We start from the raw sequence: 17,531 nt of genomic DNA on the forward strand, positions 1-17,531 counted from the left end.
AGCGAGGTCACATGCAGTGGGACCACTAGAATCAAAGACCCATGTCACTTTGGCTAGTGGAACACTGTCATGTGCACAGTGTGTATCTACTGTGTGCTACACGCACGCAAGACTAGTTTCAAGGCTTGGGGAAGCTTGGAGCTAGGCAGGCTGATTGACGAGCCGAGTTAGGGATAAACTAATGGGCGGGCACCCAAGTATGGACGGGCGGGCGCCCAAGTGTGGACGCCCGATGACCGCCCAAGAGCCTATAAAAGGGTGGCCAAGGTTAGTTATTGGGATATAGAGAGTCTCGCGAGTTTGTGAGAGCTCTATGGTCTTGGAGCCTGGATCTAGTGCAGACGTGCACCTGCTTTATGCAGCCGAGGCCGGCAGCAATCTCGAGGCCCGCGAGGGCAACTTCGTGGTGGTATGGGACGTCGCGAGGAGGAGATTGGTCGGTACGTCAACCTAGTTAGCTCAGCTCGTGGCTTGGAGGGGACAGCCAAGTCTGTGGGCTTGCCCACGGCTGTCATGGTTGGGAGGTGAGTGAGGCCTGCACCCCCTTGTTTGTTTGTTTGTTTGTTTGCCGGATTCGAGTCTTGTACCAGGAACGATCACGAGGAGATCTGTGGGGATTTGATAGTGGTATCAGAGCATACCTCGTGAACGAGCAAGTCGGTAGGTAGAGAAGAGGTCGAAGAAAGGTATGTATTCAAAAAGCTTGCTGTTTTTTCTGTGCATACTGCTGTTTTCAGATTGAGTATGTGTTTTTCTTCATCAAAGAAACCCATGTTGATGGGAGGTGGTAGTCTAAGTAGGGTCGTTGGCTTTGCAATGAAGAGGCATGATTCGTTTGTGCAGTCGCATGAACGTAGAGATAGAAAACAGAAAAAAGCATGATTCGTTGCTTTTGGTTGAACGCGAACGAGAGCGAGAGAAAGAGAGCAAGCGTGTGAGAGGAGGCGTTGGCGGGTTTGTGCTCTGGCGGGTGTTGACGTTTGGCTATCGGAGGCTGGCAGCCGGCTAGGCCTCTGTAGGCGGCCCTGCTGGCGGGCGCCCAAGGCGGTGTAGGTAGGCATCTAGGCTTGCGTAGGTAGGCAGCCTAGGCCTGCGTAACCAGGCGGCCTAGGCCTGCGTAGCTAGGCGACCAGGCTAGGCCAGGCAGGCGCCCAGGCCACGTGGCCTTGTGGCCAGGCCTACACGGGCTGTCGCAGGCGCAGGCTGGCGAGAAGGCACCGGCAGCGAAGGTGACGGCTGCATCATCCGGCGGCTAACCCAGGAGGGAAGCGAAAAAAAAAACAAGGAAAGCACTCGTTTTTTTGGGCTTTCGTTTTTTTTTAGTTGATTTTTTTTTTAAAAGTTTAAAAACCCCTCCTCCAAGGTTTAAAAGTATTTATTTTTTTTAAGAGTATAGAATATATATATCCATATATATATATATTTAAAAAAAACACAAAAGCAAAAGCTAAAGATAGCTTTTGGGGATTTTTAGCTTTTGGAGATTTTTAGCTTTTGGGGAAACCTTTATAAACCCCTTAAGTGGGCTCCTTGCCACATATCTCTCAAGTTTTCAAGCTCTCAAGCTCTCAAGTTCCCTTGCACTTTCATTGTGCAAAGATCAAATTTTCTCTCTCCTTACCCTCTTCACGATGTCGACCCCTGCTAACCGATCAATCAGGTCATCTGATCTAGGGAGAGGATAACGGTTCTTAATTGTCAGCTTGTTCAATCTCTTGTAATCTATACACATTCTCCAGGTGTTGTCCTTCTTTCTCCTAAGCAACACAGGTGCACCCCAAGGTGATTTACTTGGACGGATCTAGCCCATCCTCAAATAATCTTCGACTTGATAGCCAACTCATCATCCTCAGCTTGGCTCATCCTGTAAGGTGGAATACTGACAGGATGAGCACCAGGGATCAAGTTAATACGATGATCTACTGCCCGTTCAGGTGGTAAACCCGATGGCAGTTCCTTAGGAAATACGTCTTGAAACGAATCAAGTATCTTCTGTAATTCTTTGCTTTCAAACACACTTAATTCATTTACATCCAAGGAAGGGATGAGAAAGGAAGAAAGTGGAATCAATACACAATGGAAAGCGGTATACAAAGAAGAATCCATTATATTTCCAAAATCATTTGTATTTACAAGAGGTCCCTGAGAGGGATGTATACAATCACCTAAAATACTATATTGGATGTCCTTATGCTGAAAAGAAAAAATATGACTAGACCAATCTATCTGGGTTCTGGAGTAATGTTGGGGCCTAAAGCTGAAGCCAAGGTATCCATACCCGATAGAGTAGAGAGGGTAGTGGTCAATAGAGCGATGGAGTTCTGCAAAGCTTGCATCTGGGCTGCGATTTGTGCCTGACGTTCCGACGAAGAAGCTTCCAGAGCAGCGAAATATTTCACGAAGATAGATTTACGTACTGGCTACCACCAGATACGTATTCATGAAAGGCATGTCGAAAGAACCGCCTTTCGGACTAGGTATGGCCATTACGAGTTTCTCGTATTACCTTTTGGGTTAACCAATGCTCCAGCCACTTTCCAGCAAATGATGAACGATCTTTTTCGTGAACATTTGGGAAAATTTGTGGTGGTGTTCTTGGATGATATTTTGATATATAGTCGTACTCTTGAGGATCATGTTAGACACCTCACGATTGTCTTATCTATTTTAAGACAGAATCGACTATATGCTAAATTATGTAAATGTGAGTTCTGTATGACCGACATCATTTACTTGGGACACAAGATCACTCGAGATGGATTGAGCATTGACTATGACCGTGTTCAGAAGGTTCTGGACTGACCTATACCGCGAACAGTGAAACAACTTCGTTCACACTACCGATGACCGACTTATTGAAAGGTTGTGGACATAAGTCAAATCAGTCTATCACTTGGAATAATGATTTGGATATGGCCTTCAGACTTTTGAAAGATAAAGTCAAGGAAGCACCTATCTTAGCATTACCCGATCCTAGTCGGCCTTATGTTCTTGAAACTGATGCCAGTGACTATGCTATCGGGGCTGCTCTATTTCAAGATGGTAGATCGGTTGCTTTTGAAAGTAAAAAGCTAGGCGACACTCAATCTCGTTGGCCAACCCTTGAGAAGGAGCTTTATGCTGTGATTCATGCTCTCAAGGTTTGGAGACATTATTTATATGGCTCCAAGTTTGTGGTATTGACTGATCATCAGTCAATCAAGTATGTGTGTGATGCGGATGATTTGAGAGGAAGGAAAGCTCGTTGGGCTGAGTTAATGTAAGATTTTGATTTTGAGATCCGTTATCAGAAAGGGTCCATGAATAATGTTGCAGATGCGCTTAGTCGAATTAGAGAGGTGAATACTTTGTCGCTCATCGAGATTTCTATTGACTTATTTCAGTCATTGAGAGGGCTTTGCAGGACTGATAGTTATTTTGGTCCATTTTGGCAGAAGATCTAGGACGGGAGCTCATTGATTGACCAAGACTCAATGACTGAGTAGTCTACCATTCAGGCTGCAGGAGGCCAGTGGATGATTCGGAATGGTCGACTATTCCGTAATGACAAAATTTGTGTACCACAGATCTCGGACATGAGCTCCAAGATTCTTAAGGAGTGTCACGACGCCCCTTTTGCTGGACACCCTGGGGTACACAGGACACTATCGTTAGTGAAACACACATTTTATTGGCCAAAGATGAAAGGGTATGTAGAAGATTATGTTCTCAAGTGTCAAATTTGTCAGGCAAATAAAGCTGAACGCTTTAGACAGGCTGGGTTGTTGCATCCTTTGCAAATCTCAGGTAATAAATGGGAAAGTATTTCCATGGATTTTATTACCAGATTGCCAAGAACACATCAAGGCCACGATTCTATTTGGGTTGTGGCAGATCACTTGACAAAAATGGCTAGATTTTTACCGACCCGGAAGACTATTACAGCTACGCAATTAGCACGGCAGTTTATCGAGCAATTGTTTAGACTGTACGAGACATAGTCAGTGATAGGGACTCTAAGTTTACGAGTGATTTTTGGAAACTTGTTTTTGAGAAGTTGGAAACAACTTTGAATTTGAGTTCCTCAGATCATCCTCAATCTGATGGCCAGACTAAAAGAGTGAATCAAATTTTGGAGGATATGCTTCGAGCATATGTATCCAAAAGACAGAGTTCATGGGAGGATTATCTTCCTATGTTAGAATTTACATATAACAGTACTAAGCATACGAGTACAGGTTTTAGTCCTTTCATGCTTATGTATGGTTTTCAACCTAGATCACCTGTTACAATAGGATTCTCAAGACTTCAGCATGATACAGCACGTAATTTTTTGCAAGATATGCAGGAAATGTTACATGTTGCGAAGGAATCTATTAGAAGTGCTCAAGACCGAGACAGGTTTTATTCTAATAGACATTGTTCACCCAGAGAGTTCTCTGAAGGAATGATGGTGTATTTGCGAGTTCCGAAAGATTCTGAGACTTTACCGACAGGTCGATCTCCGAAATTATCCCCTAGATACTCTGGACCATTTCGTGTTACACGACGGATTGGTTCAGTTGCATATGAATTGGATTTGCCTTCTCATGTGAAAGTTCATCCTGTATTTCATGTCAGTAGACTTAAGGAAGTACTGGGTGGAACAGATCAGTTAGTTACTCCTCAAGAAATTATAGATGTCTAGGACATGACATTTGTTCCGCACGAACCTGAAAAGATTCTTGGATTTCGTGAAAGAAAATTGCGTAGTACGCTTATCACGGAATACAAGATCAAGTGGAAGGATCGTGTTGAGGAGGACGCTACATGGGAGACATTGACCACTCTTCAGAGAGATTACCCTGGCTTTTTAGTGAGCTCAGGAGTGAGCTCTTAGAGGAAGGGGAGTATGTCATGTGCACAGTGTGTATCTACCGTGTGCTACACGCACGCAAGACTAGTTTCGAGGCTTGGGGAAGCTTGGAGCTAGGCAGGGTGATTGACAAGCTGAGTTAGGGATAAACTAACGGGCGGGCACCCAAGTATGGACGGGCGGGCGCCTAAGTATGGACGCCCGATGACCGGCCAAGAGCCTATAAAAGGGTGGCCAAGGTTAGTTATTAGGATAGAGAGAGTCTCGCGAGTTTGTGAGAGCTCTATGGTCTTGGAGTCTGGATCTAGTGCAGACGTGTACCTGCTTTACCAGGCGAGGCCGGTAGCAATCTCGAGGCCCGCGAGGGCAGCTTCGTGGCGGTATGGGACGTCGCGAGGAGGAGATTGGTCGGTACGTCAACCTAGTTAGCTGAGCTCGTGGCTCGGAGGGGACAGCCAAGTTTGTGGGCTTGCCCACGGCTGTCATGGTTAGGAGGTGAGTCAAGCCTGCACCCCCTTGTTTGTTTGTTTGTTTGTTTGCAGGATTCGAGTCTCGTACCAGGAACGATCACGAGGAGATCCGTGGGGATTTGACAAACACCTATCATTGCCCATGAAACTCATGCAGAGAGAGCTGCCCCATTGGATAAGGGGAAGAGAAAAAGAGGAGAACATGTACCACATCCCAAGAAGCTCGAGGAGTTCAAGGCAGGAGACAAGTCCGTGAAATTTGATGCCTTTCATGGAGAGTATGATGCCTCTAAGGTGCTAGGTTTTGTGGCATAGTTGATATTGCTTTTAGTAATGAGGACTTCACTGAGAAGTCCAAAATTCGTCATGCAAGCATGTTCTTGAAGGGACAGCTGCCCATTGGTGGATCACTGAAAAGACCACCAAAGACCCCATTTGCACTTGGAAAGAGTTTAAGGACAGATTTTATGCCCAATTCTTGCCTCCTAATGCAGAGCAAACTCTTAACCAAAAGTGGGATAGACTTGAGCAAAATAATGAAAGTGTGCAGCAGTATGTCAATAAGTTTTGGAAAGTGTTGCTTGAGGTAACTCTCCGAGGATGAAAGAAAGAGGAAGTTTCGCTCCTGATTGCAACCAGCTTATGTTCGGGCATTGAATTGCACCCGAAACACACTTTGCAACAGCTTATAGCCTCTGCTCTTGCTACGGAGCAATTGGTGCTCAAAATTAAGCAAGATCAAGGGGGTTCTAAGGGCAAAGACAAGGCTGTCCCAAACCTGCAAAAAGGTGGACAGCCACCTAAAAAGAGCTTCCGGGATATCCAGAAGGGAGGTAAAGCTGAAAATACCTCATCCAAGGATCATGGACCAAAGAAGAACAAATTTGGCTTGACCCCCAAGCAAAGGGAGCATTATGCAAAGGAGGGGAAATGCTTTTCTTGTGGCAGCAAAGAGCATATGTTTAGACAATGTCCTAACCGCAAACCAAAGCATGAGGACAAGCAAACCAAGGCAAATGTGCATGCAGTTACCGATGTGCAGGGAAACACAAAGCATGATGGAAAAGAGAGGATGGTATGCAAAGCATGGGGTCAAATCAAGGATCAGCCTGCTCTATTTATGTTTGATGATTGTGCAACAGATAACTTCATCTCTATTCAGATGGCAGCCGCCTTGGGTATTGAGGTTGAGGACATGGAGCCTCGAATTGAAGCAGAAGCTGCCTTTGTTGGTAAAGAGATGCAGGTTACCCCACTTATTGGGAAGTTGCGCATACATATCCAGGGTTACCTTGATCATGAGCATTTCTTGGTTGCACCACTTAATGGATGCGATGTATTGCTTGGCAAGCCATGGCATCATAGGCTTGAGCCCGGCAAAGAGTACAAGACAAACAGGATTTCCTTTATGTATAGAGGCTGTATGCATGTTATTGATGCTGGCAAGGAAGGAGATTCTATCCCACTTGTATCTCACATCCAGATTAATAAAGTAATGAAAAAGAGTCTTTCTGCGTACTTGGTTTTTGTTCGTGATAGCATTGAACCAAGTCATCAAAATGTGGATGTTTTGACTCAGGATAGGCTGAATTTTCTTCATGCATATAAAGATTGTTTTGCTGATGCATTGCCTGGTGAACTACCTCCTCAAAGGCCTGGGGATCATCGCATAGATCTTATTCCAGGTAGTTCTTCACCTAACAAACCTGCATATCGTGTGAGTGCCGCACAAGAAGAAGAGATCATGAAGTAGGTTAATGAGCTTTTGGAGAAAGGTTTGGTTCAACCTAGTTCCTCACCTTATTGCTCTCCCGTGCTTCTTGTTCAAAAGAAAGATGGATCATTCCACATGTGTGTGGATTATAGAGCTCTAAATAAGCTCAATCCCACGTATTGATGACATTCTGGATAAGCTTGATGGCTCGGCTTGTTTCAGCCGTATTGATTTGAAGAGTGGTTATCACCAGATACGAGTGGTGCCACAGGATGTCTACAAAACTGCATTCAGGACAGCTTTTGGATTGTATGAGTTTTTGGTGATGCTAAGACAGAATCGATTGTATGCTAAATTAAGTAAATGTGAGTTTTTCATGACAGACATCATTTACTTGGGACACAAGATCACTAGAGATGGATTGAGCATTGACTATGACCGAGTTTAGAAGGTTCTGGCCTGGCCTATACCGCAAACAATGAAACAGCTTCGTTCTTTTCTCGGTTTTGTAGTTTTTCTTTGGAAATCTGTGCGGGAGTACTCTCAGCTCACACTATCGATGACCGACTGTTGAAAGGTCGTGGACGTAAGTCGAATCAGCCTATCACTTGGAATAACAATCTGGATATGGCCTTCAGACTTTTGAAAGATAAAGTCAAGGAAGCACCTATCTTAGCATTACCCGATCCTAGTCGGCCTTATGTTCTTGAAACTCCATCATTCATAAGCATTTACAGCATTCTAACATAGCTTAGAACAGTCCACCGCCTTCTTTCGCAGCCTTAGGTGTGCAGTCCTTCCTTATGCCCTTGGGAAGAGTGTGTAGCTTATCTACAGTCCACAGTCATTCTCTCTAAAGTAATAAAGCAAATACTATCTCGTTATCGGGATAGGGGGCCCTTCAGTGGGTAATTCGGGACCCAATCTGGTGTACAGATCTCTCTCTCATCTCTTTAATGTTTGAAGTATTAAAGTGGATTGCTAAACTCACGAAACTCAGGATACAGAAGACGGTGTGAGCATTTGTGTGACAGGATCTTCCAATACAAAGACTTCTGCTGTATATCACATTGGTATCAGATTCAGATTGTCCACACACACTGTATCCTAGCGTGGGGGCATCCTTGGTTGCGTTCGGGCACGACCACCGACTTCAATATCATGTCTACAGATGAGAGTACTCGTCAGCCGGAAGACGTCTCCCCCAAAGGAGACCATGTTCTTCCGCCTACAGCAGACACCATAGCTCTTCTGAGAGCTCAGAACCAGCACTCCTGATCTCCACTTCCAAGTCTTACTGAAGAACTGAGCATCTGTTCAATTGTTGTCCCCATGCTTGCTTTTCCCTTATCCTTAACAAAGTGGCGGGTCACTCGCCGGAACTGATCATGCTTGTTGCTAGGCCTTTGGAATTGATTTGAGAGCTTAATGATGTATTAGTTCTGCGTACATACTCTCAGGGAATGCTTCCTTTGGCTTTGCTTGTTGCAGACCACTCCATCTGCTACCGTGTTGCTTCCTATCTACTGGAACTGAGTACCTTCCTTGGGACAATGCTTAGTGGGCTGAGCCTGAATGCTCTGATACCAATGTTGCATCATGCATGAGCGGAAGCCTTGCTGTACTGATCCATAGCCCTAAGGCTGATTAAGAACAAGATGCTGACTAAAACATGATTAAGACGGAGGAGAGAGAAGAAGAGAGAGATCGGTGTCAGGTTTTCTTGTATTTATATTGTACAAAAGGTTGCTGATGAATGTACATGGCTTGGGCCCCTAGTTAGCCCCAGAGGGGTGATCTCTGGCCTATCTACATGACTAATGCTGAATTCTAATGATTTATGAATGAATGATGACTTGCTGAAATGCTGAGAATGACTTCATGCTTATATATTTCACTAAGGACCAGGTCGGCCAGCTCCTCTGCTGTCAGCCAGAACGCTGGACAAATATTCCTTGATTTTTTTCTTTTAATGCTGTGCTTCTGCCTTTGTATGTCCCACTGCTGGCCTTCACTTGGGTGCTGTCCCACCTATTGCCTGGGACCCCATGCTGGCTGCTTACAGCTGTCAGGCTGCCTGCCAGCAAGGTTCCATGCCCCCAGATGATGGTGATGATGATGAAGAGAACGATGCTGCTGCTGATGCTTATGCTGCTACTGATGACTGATGATTAGTCAGGGATTAAGAATGTTCATGCAGAGGATTAGCCATGGCACGGGTGTGCACGTGACATGCCTTCACCTTGATCTCCAGCCTAGCGTAGTGCAGTTAAGCTTGGCACAGCCACACAATGTTGAGCAGCTCAGAATTTGTCAATCACCACCACAGAATTAAAAGGATAAGTTTAGAGAGGGGAGACTAAACAATGCCGAAGAAATTCGCATTAGCGGGTGACACCCAAGAAACCTTCCTCCACTTGATCCAATGAGTAGACAGAGTACCACATGGAACAAATCAAAGGGTGGGGCAGGTCCACATGCTTTTAGACTGCATCAAGACTTCAGAGAACAAGTCAAGGAGTATACTTCAAGCTGATCACACAGAGGAAACCATTGCTAAAGTAAAGGAAGAGATGAAAGAAGAGGTGAAAGCTTCGTCAAGCTGCAAGAAATTTGGGGACATGGCTCAAATAGGGTAGGGAGGCTCTTTTTGTAGACACTGATTGATGAGCTGTAGCAGCCCACAGATGACACCAGCCTGCAGGACCACCTGGTGCTGAATGTCAAACTGGCTTAGTTACATTATGGAATCTCTCTCTCTCTCTCTCTCTCTCACACACACACACACCCCACCCCACCCATCCATGCACACGCCTCCACAGTCCACACATGCACTTGACTGCCTGCGCAGACAGCTGTGAGAAAATTGGTACTCATCGCAGTGTTCACAGAATAGTTTTTTGTGAACAAATCTAAAAAATTGAATTCAGATTGTTCAAGGTTTTTTTACAAAATTTGCAAACTTTTTTGCCAAATTACAACTAAGATGTATATATATTTACAGGTTTTGAAAATTGATACTTGAATATTTACAAGTGAAACCACAAATCTTGCAGTTTCATTGTAACTGTTTGCAGGTTTTCCATGAACACTGATTCATCGCATTGTTAGTTTAGCTTTTCTATGAAGTTAATACCCTCTCCCCCCCTCCTCACACACCCACCCAGCCACCCCATCCACCCCTGCGCACACACATGCACTCGACTGCTTGCACGGACAGTTGGTGAGAGAGTTCGTATTCATCACATTGTTAGTTTATGGCTTTGTTTTATTTTTATGGAATAAGTCTCTCTCTCTCTCTCTCTCTCTCTCTCTCTCTCACACACACACACACACACACACACACACACACACACACACAACACATCCCCCCCCCCTCCAAAAAAAAAACCAACAAGATACACACGTAAACACGCACACGCACATGCACATGCACATGCATGCACTTATCTGTATGTGTGCTGTTGAGATTTCGAGCTCATCTTGTGAGGCGGTGGACACTGATGACCCGCCTGGGGGATAGGCCCCACACTCACCACTGGCATGGTTGGTGAGATCATGGGTGATATGCGGCCACTGGGATGACGGGCTGTGTGACAGCCATTCTAGAGACTGTTGGCATAGTTATAGCGTCAACTCATTTAGTTGGGTTCACACTATACAGAACCCTAGTATGTATTTGGTTGAGTACCTTTTCATATTGTGTGTACTCTTATCTTTGTATATGGTGTGTTGAGTGTTGTGTGAAGAAGAAGAAGATTTTCAGCCTCTCACCTTGTGTGTTCTCTTTTAGGGTTTTGTGAGTGTGTGTGTGCTTGCAAGAGCTCAAGCTCTCTTCTCCTCTGCTTCTTTTCATGGTATCATAGCCTGGTTCATGCTAAGGGCTGAGCTACAAGCAAGAGAAGCACAGGAAGCGGTACGAGGGTAAGAGCTTCATCTACTCTTCCTTATTTGTGTTAGCGACTACACCCTTGTCGGGAGCTCTACGGGAGGCACTAGCAAACGATCTCTGATTGAGGAGCTTTCTTCACGGGAGTAAAGCTATAGGGCAACTATTTTGTCCTATTGGACAACATTTTTTGGGTTGAAAACGCGTTTCGGGGGCGCGTTAGGACCTCCGTTTTTCAGAAAGCAGGCGATTTTGAGCACTGCGGGTAAGTCATCGATTCTATGCAGAACTCTGTTTTAAGAACTGCAGGAAGACAGATTGGTTGTGCAGACATTGTGTGTGCTGCAAGGAGGTCAACAGTTGCCAGTGGGTGTATGTATGCACATTGAGGTCACTGGTTATGACATTTGAGTGTAGTACAGTATCGTTGCAGAAAATACAACAGTTTGTGCATGACAAACCAGAGTGCTGTTTCTCATAAATTTGTGTGTCTGGCAAGATGTCAAATGATGGCATAAATCAGATTGTTGCTGAGAAGCTTGATAAGAACAAATTCCATGCTTGGAGGTTCAGGTTGACAAATTTCCTGATGAGAAAGGGTTACTGGGACTACATAGAAGGTGAGTATGAAGAGGCACCGGAGATACCAGAGATCAATCTGACTGCTGCAAACGTGAAAGACTTCACGGATTGGAACCAAGGAGCCAGAAAAGTTATGTATTGGCTCTCTATCAGTATACACGACACCATGATTGGGCACATACAAGATGCCAAGTCCCCCAAGGAGGCGTGGGACACCTTGGTAAAACTCTGAAACCAATACCAAGGCACGAAAGATACAGTTGAACAATGAACTTCATACTGTGGAGAAAAAGAGTGTCTGTGAATGATTATGGATTGAAGATCAAGGGTATTGTGGTATCCCTTGCATCTATTGGTGTTTCAGTAGATGATGATGATAAGGTGGAAGTCTGTCTATGTGGTCTCGGGCCACAACACAAGGCGTTCAAGACGTCTATTCAGACTCGGGAAAACATTCCCAATTTCACAGATTTGGTGTCTATGTTGATTATAGAAGAGAAGAGCTTGGGTGAAGACTAACAGTCTTCACAAAACACAAACAGTTCTGAGCAACAGGCCTTCTACACAAGTTCAGGAAGAGGACGAGGTAGAGGAGGCCGTGGACGTGGCCAAGGAGGTGGTCGAACAGGTAATCAGAATTATGGCCGGCAGCAGCAACAACAACAGTCCCAGAATTCACAACAACAACACGCAGAGGCCAATTCAGAGGCAGGGAGAGTCAAAGAGGTCGTGGAAATCAGCAAAGGCAGTATAATGATACACGTGGATGCTTTTATTGTGGTAAGCCTGGACATGTGCAGGTAGATTGTTATAAGAAGCAGGCTGACATGCAAAATGGAAAATTGCAGCAAAACAACTATGCATCCTCGAGCAAAAACAATGAGGATAATGAAAGGTTGTTTGTTATGTCGTTAATGCCATGTCTGAAAATGTTGAAGCAGTACATAACGATGATGTATGGTACGTTGATTCAGGTGCCTCGAATCACATGACGAGTCATGGGAGTGGTTCAAGGAGATGAAAAACCTTGAAAGACTAGGTTTTGTGGAAACAGGGGATGACACTGCTCATCCAATTGCCCATGTTGGAGATGTGGCATTGTCTATGCAGGATGGCAAAGTGAAGTACCTTGCATATGTACTTCATGTTCCGAACATAACAAAGAATCTGGTTTCAGTTTGCTAGATGATTAAGCAGGGTTTGCAGGTTCGGTTTAACCCTGATGGTGGTTGTTATGTTGAAGACTTTAAAGACAAGTGTAGGTTGGTTGCAAAAGACAACAGAGTGAGTAGATGTTTACATTGAATGTTAACATGCCTGAAGTGAGTGCTGCGATGTTTGCAAATGGTTCAGGAATTGTTGCAGACACAAACATTTGGCATAAAAGAAATGGACATGTGAATGTGCAGAGAATGAAGTCTATGCAGACTAAAGGAATTGTGACAGGGCTGCCAAAGTTTAAAGTTGAAGGTATGCAGAAAATATGTGAAGCATGCCAATTTGGAAAGCAAACAAAGCATGTATTTCCACGTGACTGAAATGTGAGTAGAAATGCACTAGATGTTGTGCATTCAGATGTATGGGGTCCTATGAAGACCATGTCTATGGGAGGCTGCATGTATTATGTGACATTTATTGATGACCACACAAGGAAAGTGTGGGTATACTTCATAAAGGAGAAGGGTGAGGTGTTCACTCATTTTGAGAATTTCAAAGTTATGGTTGAAAAGCAAACAGGGAAATATGTAAAGTGTCTAAGGTCAGATGGAGGAGGAGAGTACTTCTCCAATGAGTTCTCTGAATTTTTGAAGAAGAATGATATTCGGAGACAGTTTACATGCAGATACACTCCGCAGCAAAATGGAGTTACTGAGCGAAAAAACAGGCACATTGCTGAGATTGCACGAGCATTGATGGGAGAGAAGAATATGCCGCATAGCTATTGGGCGGAGGTTATTTCTACAGCAGTTTACATCATGAACAGGACTCCAACTGTAGCCATACATGATGTAACTCCAGAGGAGAGGTTTACTGGTAGAAAACTTGATTTGTCTCATCTGAAAGTCTTTGGATGCATTGCATATGTGCATGTGCCAGATGAGCTGAGAACTAAGCTAGATCCAAAAGCTGAAAAATGTGCGTTTATTGGGTATTCCCTTGAGCAAAAGGGATACAGGTGTTATAACCCTGCTACACGTGAGTTGAGGGTAAGCAGGGATGTTGTTTTTGATGAGATGAGCAGCTCGTATGTTGCTGAAAAAGAAGCTGTTGGGACTGATGTGAGTGGAAATGTGGTTGCACAGAATACAAGTCAGCAATCACAGTCTTTGAGTGGACCAGGAGAGTCCTCATCTAGTGGTTCAGTTGATAGACCATGGAGTGGCAGGCTGCGTCATAATACCAGTCCTGCAAATGTGATTAGTACATCACATAAAGGCAAAGAGAGAGTGATTGAGCCCCTTAATATGCCTGACATTTTTGCAGGGCATTCTCATGTTGATGGAGAGTCTAGTGGCTTTGAGATGAGCCTTGATGAGGATCTTGGGATACCAGCTATGAGAACACCTGGTGTAAAGAAGGTTATGGAAGCCATGAATGCAAAGCTGCGAAGATATGGGAGAGTGAAGAATCTTGTGCAGAGGTTTACCTATGATGGTTATGTGGCACATCACTATGCATACATGGCAAAAGTTGTACAGGCTGTAGAGCCCACATGCATTGATGAGGTTGTTGGAAATGTGTGTTGGGAGAAAGCTATGGATGAGGAGATGGATGCACTATATGGAAATGAGACTTGGGATTTAGTGCAATTGCTTGAAGGCAAGAAAGCCATTGGATGCAAGTGGGTGTACAAAGTAAAACATAACAGTGATGGAAGCATACGCAGGTACAAGGCTAGATTGGTAGCCAAAGGATATGCGCAGACATATGGCATTGATTATGAGGAAACTTTCAGCCCAGTTGCCAAGATGGCAACAGTGAGAGTTGTGATAGCAGTGGCTGCGTCAAAGCAATGGTCTTTACATCAGATGGATGTAAAGAACGCATTTTTGCATGGGGATTTGCAGGAAGAGGTGTATATGTTGCAGCCACCTGGTTATGAGGATGTGGGTCACTCCGAGCATGTTTGCAGGTTGAAGAAAGCCTTGTATGGCTTAAAACAAGCACCAAGAGCATGGTCTGACAAGATTTCTGAATACCTTGTCACTATTGGCTTTCATGTAGCCAATGTAGATTTCTTGCTGTATGCGAGACACAGTGATAGAGGGGTTGTACTTGTTGTCATCTATGTAGATGACTTGATCATTACGGGGGACCATGATGCAGAGATCTTTGATGTAAAGATCTTGCTTAGACAGAAGTTTGAGATGAAGGATCTGGGGAAGCTCAGATATTTCTTGGGCATTGAGGTGATTAGGTCACAACATGGTATTGGATTACTATAGAGACAGTATGGCTTGGACATGTTGTCCAAGTATGGTATGACAGGCTGTAAGTCTATCTCAGTGCCATTGGATCAAAATGGCAAGTTGAGTGCAGATTCAGGAGAGATTTTGGGGGATTCTACTGTGTAGGCGCATAGTAGGAAGGTTGATCTACATGACGATCACCAGGCCAGATTTGAGCTATGCTGTTGGGTTGGTGAGTCAGTTTATGCAGGTTCCTCGGAAGCTGCATTTGGATGCATTGAGACGTATACTGAGGTATGTGAGGTCTACTTTGCATTGTGGACTATTTTATGAAACTGAGACAAAGATATGTGTACATGGGTACACTTACTGATTGGGCTGGTAGTATCTCAGATAGAAGATCTACTAGTGGCTTCATGTTTTCTTTGGGGAGTGTTGCTGTGACTTGGAGCAGCAAGAAGCAGCCTACGGTTGCTCTATCCAGTACAGAGGCCAAGTACAGAGGTGCTGCTATGGCAGCATGTGAGGTAGCTTGGTTGAGAAAGCTACTTGTAGATTTGGGTCTATCAGTGGATAGACTAGTTGTCATTTTCTATGACAACATTAGCAGGATACAGTTGGCCAGGAACCCAGTTTTTCATGCTCGCACGAAGCATATAGAGGTCCACTACCATTTTGTCAGAGAGAAGGTTTTGGCAGGAGACGTTGACCTTGTTTATGTCAGCACACAGGATCAGGTCGTTGATATCTTCACCAAAGCATTGGGTAAAGAGAAGCTCCGCAGATTCAGGGCTTCGCTTGGTGTACATGAGATGGAGTTGAGCTCGAGGGGGAGTGTTGAGATTTCGAGCTCATCTAGTGAGGCGGTGGACACTGATGACCCGCGTGGGGGATAGGCCCCACACTTACACCACTGGCATGGTTGGTGAGATCATGGGTGATATGCGGCCAGTGGGATGACAGGCTGTGTGACAGCCATTCTAGAGACTGGCATAGTTATAGCGCCAACTCATTTAGTTGGGTTCACACTATAGAAAACCCTAGTATGTATTTGGTTGAGTACCTTTTCATATTGTGTGTACTCTTATCTTTGTATATGGTGTGTTGAGTGTTGTGTGAAGAAGAAGAAGAAGATTTTCAGCCTCTCACCTTGTGTGTGCTCTTTTAGGGTTTTGTGAGTGTGTGTGTGCTTGCAAGAGCTCAAGCTCTCTTCTCCCTTGCTTCTTTTCACGTACACCATTGATAAAAACATTGCCATTATTGTTTTGTTTGGTATTTCAGGAAGAAGTTGCAGTGGAATTTGAAACAGGAAAGATGTATAGAGGTAATTTCACCGATAAGCTCGGGAGGCCAGTGATCATAATGATCCCCAGAAATCAGGTCCTTTTTGCAGATGTGTTGGGAGTTTCTCAAGTTTGTGATTATAATGCATGATAACTCCCCTGAGCTTTTGTGCTGCAGAATACGAGCTCACATGATGGGCAATTGCGACATCTGGTTTACACAATGGAGGATGCTACCTTCCATTTGCCTCCAGATCAAGATCAACTCTTGTTTATAATTGATTTTGAGGGCTGGTCACTCTCCAAATCCTCTCCAATCAGAACAGTGCGAGAAACAGCACACATTTTGCAAAACCACTATCCAGAGAGGCTTGCTTTGGGCATCATGCTAAATGCACCCAAGTTATTTGAGTATACTTGGAAGGTAGAACTGCTCAAATGCAAAAAGGTTTTTTTGTTTGTTTGGACTCTTTTTGAGAGCTGCCATTTTCATGTGATGATAACTAGATTGCTTGAATCTTGCAGCTATGGAAACCTTTCATTGATCCAAACACTTATCGGAAGGCCAGGTTTGTATACACGAGTGATTCCAGCAGCTTGAATATCATAGAGGACCTTTTTGACAAAGAGAGTATACAGCTGGACTTCCATGGCCATTATAATCACACAGAGTATGGGCAAATGATGCAAGAAGATGATGTTAAGAAGAAAGCATTTTGGGACCAGGCAGATACTTACTCTGAGCCCATGAATGGTATGTCGTCAGAGATTAAGGAGGTTACAAATGGTGGTGTTTAGGGTGGCAAATATGTCATGGCAAATGCCATGCAGAAGCTGGTAGGAGATAGTGGTCTGTGCTTTGTTGTGCAAACAGAAAAGGTTCAGCCAAGAGCCCGTAAGCTGCTCTTGAAGGCTTAACATTGCTTATCTCTAAAACAAGAGAAGCTTCTTTAAACCTAAAGCTTAAAAACATTTGTATGCTTATTCACAGGAACAGTTCACCACCCACATACTGCCATGTAAGTCATCATCGATGCCCTTCTCCACCTAATGTGGATTCCTGTCATCCATCTCAAATTAGCATTGATGATTGCAAAGGAATCTTAACATACCATCAATGAGTTTTTTTTCTGTTGAACTTGGCTGGAAAGTAGAAAGTACACACATTATCCCCGGACCCCCACACCCGCCCACACAAGTGCCATCACTCACACAGGAGATTCTTTAAACGGAAAGCTTTGTATTCTTGCTCGCAGGAAGAGTTCTCCACCCACATACTGCCATGTAAGTCATCAACCCATCCATGTTTTCCTTTTATCTATGCCCTTCTCCACATAATGTGGATTCCT

General features: G+C 44.4%; 1 protein-coding gene across 6 annotated transcripts in view; it reads left to right on the forward strand.

Annotated features, from left to right (window-relative positions):
* The window catches only part of LOC147639354 (uncharacterized), a 29,447-nt gene extending 12,127 nt beyond the window's left edge, over positions 1-17,320 (forward strand). For all 6 annotated transcript variants that reach the window (XM_086790412.1, XM_086790407.1, XM_086790435.1 and 3 more), the window contains 3 exons: positions 16,181-16,279; positions 16,361-16,606; positions 16,708-17,320. In XM_086790412.1, coding sequence (XP_086646538.1) covers positions 16,181-16,279; positions 16,361-16,606; positions 16,708-16,980 — 618 coding nt within the window. In that variant the 3' untranslated portion in view covers positions 16,981-17,320. The remainder of the gene's footprint in view (positions 1-16,180; positions 16,280-16,360; positions 16,607-16,707) is intronic.
* The last annotated feature ends 211 nt before the right edge of the window (positions 17,321-17,531 follow it).

The sequence above is a fragment of the Cibotium barometz genome, chromosome 4, assembly GCF_041138505.1.
Source record: "Cibotium barometz isolate CiBa-2024 chromosome 4, ASM4113850v1, whole genome shotgun sequence".
Classification (NCBI taxonomy): domain Eukaryota; kingdom Viridiplantae; phylum Streptophyta; class Polypodiopsida; order Cyatheales; family Cibotiaceae; genus Cibotium; species Cibotium barometz.